At 44.1% G+C, this 9,574-nt stretch overlaps 1 protein-coding gene across 1 annotated transcript; it reads right to left on the reverse strand.

Annotated features, from left to right (window-relative positions):
- Window positions 1-428: 428 nt before the first annotated feature.
- Window positions 429-4,326, reverse strand: LOC123400115 (triosephosphate isomerase, chloroplastic). Its single transcript, XM_045094526.1, has 9 exons — window positions 4,012-4,326; window positions 3,883-3,909; window positions 3,131-3,200; window positions 2,273-2,396; window positions 1,986-2,070; window positions 1,711-1,843; window positions 1,461-1,634; window positions 1,086-1,168; window positions 429-924 (listed from the first exon to the last, which is right to left on the reverse strand). Exons 1-9 carry the CDS (start codon window positions 4,165-4,167, stop codon window positions 868-870), a joined length of 909 nt encoding a protein of 302 aa, XP_044950461.1. The 5' UTR covers window positions 4,168-4,326; the 3' UTR covers window positions 429-867.
- Window positions 4,327-9,574: the final 5,248 nt, after the last annotated feature.

Below are 9,574 nucleotides of genomic sequence, written 5' to 3' on the forward strand. Positions count from 1 at the left end.
GGCGTCCTCAAGGGTCTTAAACGGGTCATCGACGGCGAAGTTGGAGTCGCCTGTTTTGGAATAGGTAGCGGCGAAGTTGAAGTCGCCTGCTCGGGAAGAGGTGGTGACAATAACATTGCAAACAAGCTCAATGATATCCTACTCAGCAGTGTGTGTGGTCTTGTTGATGCCAGATCAACCAAGTGCCCTTCTTTGTGGGTATGCTGTAACAGTCTTCACCTGGATTTCCATTAATTAATCGAGCAACACTATTCATCCGTTCTTAGTGAATCGGGCTCTAGGGGAGCGTGTTTAAAAAAAAATCTCAACGACTATGACTTTATCACGCAGCATGCATTCCGTTATGCTATAGTAGAACCCATCTTCTGTTTGGGAGGCGCATTATGGAAAAAAAGAATGGGTACCCCGGAGAGACGAACACAGAACAATTCCACAGGCATCAGCACGCATTAATTCAGGCGTGAAGGTGACGACGGCTCACTCTTTGTCTCACTTGTAACAAGCAAACTCCCGTACAAACGGTCCATGAGAAGGAAAATGGTGCCATGTCGCATTATTCCTCTGTGGTACGGATCGGCACAACCAGCCAGACCACAACTCAACACGATTCGGTTCACACGGAGCACCTATCTCACACTTTCTGACGCACTAGCCAAGCTGCTTCTCTCTGATCACTTATTTTCTACTCCCACCATTCCTAAATATAAGACCTTTTTAGAGATTCCACTATGAACTACACACGGATGCATGTGTTCATATTTTAGGATGTAGATTCATTCATTTTGCTCCGTATCTAGTCTATAGTGAAATCTCTAAAAAGTCCTATATTTAGGAACGGAGGGAGTACCATGGAGGTGGTGGTCTACATCAGGCTGTAACTTTCTTGGAAGTCACCGAGTTGCAGATGGTGGCAAAGTCAGGACCCTGCAACACACCCAGATATTTTGCTTAGCAGAATCAAGATGATAAAGCAGAGATATATATACGACAACTGAGAACACATGGCATTAGTTCTCCAATTGAATTGCTTTCCTTCAATTAAACAGAAGTCAATTACGACTCAAAAAAAAAACAATTTCTCATACCTTCAAAGAGGCACCACCAACAAGGAAGCCATCGATATCTTCCTTCTTTGCTAGCTCAGCACAATTTGCTGCGTTTACAGAACCTGCAACGGAAAAGCATACGAGGATGGTCATACAACAGAATCAGTCTTGTTAGCCATATAACAAGTTTGGCTCTAATCCAAGAGTCCAATGCCCTAAGAGGTGAAAACAGTGGTTGGGAACTGCCCAGATTGGGGCTTCAAGATATTTATGATAGCAGGAAGGGGGTAGTGGCTTTGAGGATATTTATAAGACAGCATGTCATACTTAATTTATACTCCAGTCACCAGTCTAATATGGGTGAAACAGAGAACACATTGGCCCCGAATAAAAAGGCCAAGATAAGAAACTAACCTCCATAGATAATTCGAACGGTCGAAGCAACATCAGCTGATACATTGGTTTTTAACCAATCACGAACAGCGGCATGAACTTCTTGAGCTTGCTCAGGAGAAGCAACCTTTCCGGTTCCAATAGCCCACACAGGCTCGTACGCAATAACAACGTTTTTCCAGTCCGTAATATTATCTGAAGCACACATTTTGCAGATAAATCAATGCTGTTCAGGCCCACCACCAAGCCAATAAAGATGAATAAATTTCACCTGCAAAAGCCTTCATCTGCTTAAAACAGACATCAAAAGTTTTCCCAGCCTCCCTCTCTTCCAACAGTTCCCCTATGCATGCCATAACCTTAAGATTTTGACTCAAGGCATATGCAGCCTTCTTCCCAATAAACTGCATTGGATAAACTTGTTAGATCGCAATCCTAAACTAAATTAGTGCATGATAACAGCAACTATACATCTCAAAGTCAACTTCAGACTCCAGAGAAATGGACAAGAAAGAGAAGCACAAATTCAGTAGCATCTGCAATTACCTGATCATCTTCACCGATAACATGTCTGCGCTCAGAGTGACCAAGAATAACCCATTGGCAGCCAATGTCCACCAACTGCTCCGCACTGGAGTTTTCCAATGAGAAAATAAAACTCAGAAATGAAAGCTCAAAAGGAACAAAAATAGAAACAACATTTTGTAACCCTCATCACTTAGTACATTCCAATAAAACAAACATTTTTTCGTCATCAGTGCGGCAGAAGAATTTGCAACCTCTTGTGTACCAGTAAAAGACAAAGTCGACAAGTTTAACTTGCAGTATCCAACCTGATCTCTCCAGTGAAAGCTCCTCCTTTTCCAATCCATGTGTTTTGAGCAGACACCTCAATACGGTCAGTTAGTGAACTCTTGACCTGGTCGATATAGATGAATGGCGGTGCTACCACAACATCTGCACCATATCCACAGCTCCATATATTAATATATCGCTGAGTTAATGAGACAAGCAGCTAAATATCTTGAAATAAACTACATAATCACATTTACAAGGTGAATTGAGCAGCTCCATAACAGTAGTCTAATAAAAGTAGTTACTGAACTGGTGCAAGCAAACTACTTGTGTCTTCCACCATGAATTTTTTTACCTTTTGGTGACCCGCGGTGTAAAATTCCCATATAAAAATAAACAACCATGCATATTGCTACTATGGAGCATGTAGAAGCTAGTGCGCTATCCCTTCTCTTTTGGCCAACTTGGTAACCAAGTAACTACCTAACAACCAGGAAGAAGTGCTTCCATGACACTGATGCTCATGCATGATGTATGCTACCATATATGGTGTATGGAATTATTATTTTTGCTGGACAAGGGGATCAAGACTGGTTGAAATGGGTTGGGGCTAGCAGCTTGAACTTCAAAAACAATAGATAAATAGGTTGGGGCTAGCAGGGGTCTACATTTCTGGTGAACACTACTATAGAAGAGCAAATGTAGTAAATAAATTACATAGGATGAAAACATGGCTAGTAGAAGGTATATGTATTCAGGAAAATGTCCATACCGAATGGAAACCGGCACCATTGACATGTTGTATACCAATTAAACATGCACACCTATTGCACGGGTCATACCGAAAGGAAGCTTAGGATGCTTAGGATATGCGTAGAAGAAGCAAATGAGCTTACCTACATCGCTTTCGAGTGTGGCAGCATTCAAATCAGAGACAAGCTTGCTAATGGATTCCTTTGTTCCATTCTAGAGTAAAGGACAAGAATAGAAATCAGATATTAATCCAAAAAAATCCGAGATACCTGAGCGAAACATTAAGCAATGTAACTTTATATAGTCAACAAAAGCTCCCTATAAATGTGAACCAAATGAACACATAAGCATAGGAAGGTTCCCCCAAATCATGTACCTGCTGCCACCTGAATACATTCACATGGCAACGACCAACTTTTTATTAGACCGATGGCTGCCCCCTGCTAAATGCCTTAATGTACGGCGTCTCTTATCTCATGATTAAAACACCACTGACATAAGTATAATAACTAGCAGCATTCCTCTGTTTCGTAAGTGTCGCATCAAATGCCGCTCAAATCTCGACATGATGGAATCTGACGACGGTTATATCAAGGGACATGACAGACCGGAAGTTGCAAAACTAGGCGGCACGGCACCAAAAGCAACTCTAATCCTAGAAGAGGGCCTCAGTAACGGTGTATATCACGATGTCTGCATGAACGAATAGGGACAAACGAAATCCCCCCAAGGCGACAACCACAATGCCGCCGCGAGGACCAAAAACGTCACGCGGGGCGCAAGGGGAATCTCCACCGCCACCGTACTCGAGATTCCCCCATCGGCGCGGTGCTGACGCGTGAAACCCGTGCTCGCAAAGCCGGCGGGATTGTGGGGAGAGCGGGGGGGCACTTACGCACTTCCAGTTGCCTCCGACGAAGAACTGCAAAGCGACATCAGAGCCGGAATCAGGCACGAGCAATAGATTTCACCAGGGAAAGTAGCACGGGTAGGGGGCGGTGGTGGATTGGTGGGGCGGCGGTACCTTTCCGGATCCGGCCATGGCGACGAGGCGCTGCGCGCGGCGGCGGGAGCAGCCGAGGCGGAGCTGGTGGTTCTGGTGGTGGGGCTGCGGGGCCGGGGCGCCGGCGGCGGCGAGGCGGGAGAGGTGGGAGGAGGCGAGGGACGACGGCGCCGCCATTCTCTCTCAATCAAATCTGTGCGTCGCGCGCTGTGATGTGGTTGGTGGGCGAGGGAGGCTCGAGCGTCTCCTCCTCGTCTGATGATGCGCGCAGCAGCCACCACACCAACCACAACCAGCGGTCGCACGGGAGTGGGGAGCAGAGGGAAAGGGGGGAGCGAGGGCGACCCGTGCGGCCACGGTGGCTTTGTATGGCCGGCCGCCTCCGCCCGCGCCTGCCTTATCGGCCCACGGATAGGGTGCCGAGGGCCGAGGATTCCCCTGCGCTCCTCGCTCGCGGCGGAGCTACCTACCGGGGCGGGCCGGGCCGGTCCGGATGCGAGGGCGACAGGCCACCGCAAGCCCTGATCCCTGGAACCCACGCAAGGAGATGAAAGGAATGCTCTCCGCGTCCGCCCATGCGGTGTCTACCTCTACCTGGCAGGCAATGTACGAGGTAGAGGCAAAAACTTGAATAACAGATGACGGATGGATATTTAGAGAGCCATTGGTATCTTTAGTTCATCGTGCTCGTATCATTTCTGAATTTATTTCAGGATTTTCGACAATGCGTGTTTAATGAAAGAAGATGTTTTCATCGATGACGAGACGTCTACGGTGTTTCATAAATTTTAAGTTGGTATGTCATCTCACTCTCTTAGAGGTTTTATAAGGATAGGATGTGCATGTGTTTGTTTATAATGATGAGTGTATGCGCGTTTATATGAACGTTTGCGTCTGTATGGTGTAAAAAAGCAACAACTCCTATGAACACGTCCGAAAGATTAATACGAGCATCCGGACTTGAACCCGGATGGACTGGGGATACCATTATCCGTCTAACCATTCAACAACATGTTGGTTCATAGGAGGTGCTTGTTTCAACCAACAACATCATTTTATTCTGAAGCGAAAGAAGGGCTTTTCCCTTTTCAATTTCTATTATAGAAACCAAATTTAAACTACAGTCAGGACATACAACTACCCGAGTTAACACGTAAAAACAAAAAATTAACAACATGCCAACATATCGTCGTAGCTTCCTAAACTATCCCTTCCCTCTCCTGGTGCATCAGCGAAGAAAGGGAAAAGAACTTGCGCACAAAACCAACCATCCAACATTAAGCAGGTTCCACACATATGGAAGCAAAAAAACGTAAAATGAAACGTCCTAACTGACTATAGCACCAACCATTCCAGCAAAAGCATGGCTAGTTTGCAGATCGTCTAACCTCCAAGCACATAACAATATATATCCACCCTTGAGACGACGTGTAAACTTCACTTGCTACATTTTGATCAGTACCATGGGATCGCCGAACATCTTTTTATCAAAATAATTCCATTTCCGCATTTGCAGATTGTCCAGAGTAGGAGGAAGTTACCACCAGGACGAGTTTCTTGTCATTTTTGTTAAATGTTCTAATCCATCTCCCCGTGCAATAATTTATAGAGGAAGGGATTGATTTTAAATTGAAAGCACGTTTTAATAAGCTTCAGATAAAAGAAGCAGCTGAAAAATTGAAAAAAAGATGATCTACATATTCATCCTCATCACATAATACACATCTTTTTTCACCCTTCCAACCCCTCTTGCCAAGAGAATATCTAGTATGGATTGATTTCCTATTACCTAGCCACATAAACACTTTGATTTCAGCAGGCACTTTGACCTTCCACAAGATTTTTTGAGGGAATTTGCAATTCTCAGTAATATCAGCTCCCCATAAAGAGATTATATTATGAATTTCTTATCAGCATTTAACACCCATTCTATCTAATCTCTACCAGTACCCAATTCAATGCTCATGCACCTACTTTTAAGATTTTTTCCACAAATCTAAGGTTTCTCCATATAAGGTTCTTCCAAATTTAAACCCTCTCCATGATGATCCACAAGTATAGGGGATCTATCGTAGTCCTTTCGATAAGTAAGAGTGTCGAACCCAACAATGAGCAGAAGGAAATGACAAGCGGTTTTCAGTAAGGTCACAAAGCATATTCATATTCATAATCAGAGGAGTATTAATAATCATTAAGGATCTGAACATATAATCTTCCACCAAATAAACCAACTAGCATCAACTACAAGGAGTAATCAACACTACTAGCAACCCACAGGTATCAATCTGAGGTTTTGAGACAAAGATCGGATACAAGAGATGAACCAGGGTTTGGAAAGGAGATGGTGTTGATGAAGATGTTGATGGAGATTGACCCCCTCTCAATGAGAGGATTGCTGGTGATGACGATGACTTTGATTTCCCCTCCGGGAGGGAAGTTTCCCCGGCGGAATAGCTTCGTCGGAGCTCTAGATTGGTTCTGTCGAAGTTCCGCCTCGAGACGGCGGCGTTGCGTCCCGAAAGCTCTCTCTTGATTTTTTCGAGGTCAAAACCCTTCATATAGTAGAAGATGGGCACCGGAGGCCTGCCAGGGGGCCCACAAGCGTGGAGGGCGCGCCTAGGGGGTAGGCCGCACCCCCTGGCTTGTGACCTCCCGATGGGTCCTCTCTGGTATTTCTTTCTCCCATTATTTTTTATATATCCCAAAACAATTCTCTGTAACTTTTCAGGACTTTTGGAGCTGTGCAGAATAGGTCTCTCAGATTTTCTCATTTTCTAGTCTAGAATTCCAACTGCCGGCATTCTCCCTCTTCATGTAAACCTTGTAAAATAAGAGAGAAAAGGCACAAGTATTTTACCATAATGTGTATTAACATCCCATAATGCAATAAATATTGATATAAAAACATGATGCAAAATGGATGTATCACTCCATTCTATTTGAATTGTTGAGCCACTATAATATTATGATCAAATCATAAACTGTATAATCTAGGATAATCATCCTTCAAGGCTTTTTGTCTACCCAAATATCTTCCCAGATACTGGTATTTTCCCGTCCCCTAATTTTTTCTTAGCATATTTACAGAACATGTATTTGACCTTTAACAATCCACACCATATCCAATTTGTTTTTTAGTTTTCAAGATGTAGCCATTAAGTCACATACTTCCCCATAAGCACAGATTGCCATAATCCCTCCCCAGTTTCTAGCTTTGAGAACCATTTAGTTGACAATGTTTTATTCATAATTTCTGAATTTAGAATCCCGAGCACCCCAAATTCTTTTGGTCTAAAACACCTTTTCCAATTAACCAAGTGGTACTTTTTTCGATTCTCATCCTTTTGCCGTACTAATTTGGCTCTATACAAGTCAAAAAATTTAACCACACCAGCAGACACAGGATAAAATGACACATAAGCATGGGTATGTTTGTCAAACAAGACTGAACTAAGGTAATCCTCCCTGCAATAGACCACAATAGTGTGAGCAACTGGATCTTTTTTCAATTTTATCAGTCACACAAGTCCAGTGCTTGTTTCTGATCCTGTCATTGGAAACAGGCATCACCAGATATTTAGTAGGTATATCTCCCATTTAACAAGTGAATATTTTTGGGTATATGGATTGTTTGTTAATAGCATCCCCAAACATCATATGCTCACTTTTATGAAAATTGATCTTATGCCCGAACATCTGCTCAAAACCACACAAGATCATTTATAGATTTTCTGCATTGTCCACATCATCTTCTAATAGAAAGATAGTGTCATCAGCATATTAACCCCCTTGTTCAAATTATCATGTAACACTAATCTAACTAGACCGCGTTCCTTAGCTTTATTAATGATCACGTTCAGTGCATCAACAATAATGTCAAAAACAGAGGAGAGACCACATCCCTAATACGGGGCAAACCCGTGGGTGTCGATCTTTTCACACTTCGAGGAAAAAAAAGAAAAAATCAAATAGAAAATACGAACTCAAGAACGATCTCCAATCACACATCCACTAGATCCACATAAACACACGAGATACATAGATCCAAAGTCAACATAAGGATACAAGTAACGAACAGTTTTCCACTCCGGAGGATGCGCCTTGATATCACGTGGGATCTTCCCTAAAGGGGGGCCTTGGCATCCACTAGGATCTTCTCACATAGAGGTGTTCATCTCCATGGAAGAAGGATAGTAGAAGCAGCTATGCTCAACAATCTCAAGTGCTAAACATAAGTTAACCCTAACAAATGACCTATGGACGAAATATATAGGTAGTTGGAGGTGGGAGGCGAAGTGAGGGCCAAATGGGCAATTCCCGTCGTAGCCTCGTGTGAGGCCCATGCTCACGGCTAAGTCACCCGTGGGCATGGTACACGTCTGTGCGCACGGGGTACCCAGCAGCTTCAGTAGAGGGCCCGTGTGCACGGGGTCTTCTGGGTCTGTGCGCATGGGGTACTTAGGGAGTTTTGGGTATCCTCATGCACATGGGGTCCTTGAAGGCCGTGCGCCTGGGGTCGCCTGAGACTTGGCTGTTTGGTCTTCAACTTGGATTCCTTCTTCCGTGCTTCCTTCTCGCTCTTCCTATTGGCCTTGGGGAGGCTTCCTAGACCCTCGGTGGATGTCTTCCTCATATGTAACGATGTATAGGGTTTCATTGTGAGGTAGCATCCAACTTCCATTGATATTCATGCCTAGCTCAAAGAAGAGTGAGTTCACCTTAGTTTCGATGGCGCGTGCATGATCTTGTCATAGGTCCACTTGTAGGTTGATGGGTTGATGTAGTATCCATGGTGATGATCATGGGATGCGCCGCATCAATTCCCCTATTTCAATCCCTTAAAGGTCCCGAAGTAGGGTCCAATCTTATCATTAACCCTAACACGTACATGCCCCACCCCCTCATGGTTTCCATGACCCAATCACACCATTTATCAAGGGACCCTGTAAGTTTAAGCACCCGAATTACAAAAGGCCACTTAATTTTATCACATGCGTTCTTAAACTTAATCATAAAAATCAAGGCACTTTGTTTCCGATTGTGGATAAAATTAAGGGTTTCATGAAATATAACCACCCCTTTCATAATATACCTTCCTTTAATGAAAGCAATTTGATTTTAAGATATAACAAGAGACCCACATTTGTTAAACCCCTTCATGAGTACTTTTGTGATTATCTTGGAACAAGGGGTGAGGGGTGGTGCGGGGTGATCCGCGTGATCGGACGGCTTCAACTCGTGCGTTTGGGAAGGCTGAATAGTGCAGCTCCACTAATAAACATTTACAATGGATATTTAGGCCCTGTTCGACAGCTCTCCGCTCCTAGAACGACGGGAGCGGAGCAGGCGACCCACAACGTATTTTCTTGGAGTTGTAAAAATGCCGCTCCGTCCGCTCCCTAATTTAATGGAGTTGGAGGGTTATCGATCGCGGCCTTACTGTATTTTTTAACCTAGTATATGGTGACCCGAATCCGGGTAGGATGTGACCCGAATCCGGGTAGGATGCGATCGAAACAAAGCGGCGGAAATAGTCGGTCTCTGCACGTTTCCACGCACCATATGTTTGCCGCGACGACGACGC

This window comes from Hordeum vulgare, chromosome 5H (assembly GCF_904849725.1).
Source record: "Hordeum vulgare subsp. vulgare chromosome 5H, MorexV3_pseudomolecules_assembly, whole genome shotgun sequence".
NCBI lineage: Eukaryota > Viridiplantae > Streptophyta > Magnoliopsida > Poales > Poaceae > Hordeum > Hordeum vulgare.

What these genes read in the sequence shown, in the direction of transcription:
- LOC123400115 (XM_045094526.1), bottom strand. Translation starts at nt 4,167, where the DNA reads ATGGCGGCGCCGTCGTCCCTCGCCTCCTCCCACCTCTCCCGCCTCGCC. An exon ending in GCTTTCACTGGAGAGATCAG is followed by an intron (nt 2,071 to 2,272) that starts GTTGGATACTGC and finishes GGAAAACTCCAG; the next exon opens with TGCGGAGCAGTTGGTGGACA. An exon ending in GCAGATGAAGGCTTTTGCAG is followed by an intron (nt 1,635 to 1,710) that starts GTGAAATTTATT and finishes TGTGTGCTTCAG; the next exon opens with ATAATATTACGGACTGGAAA.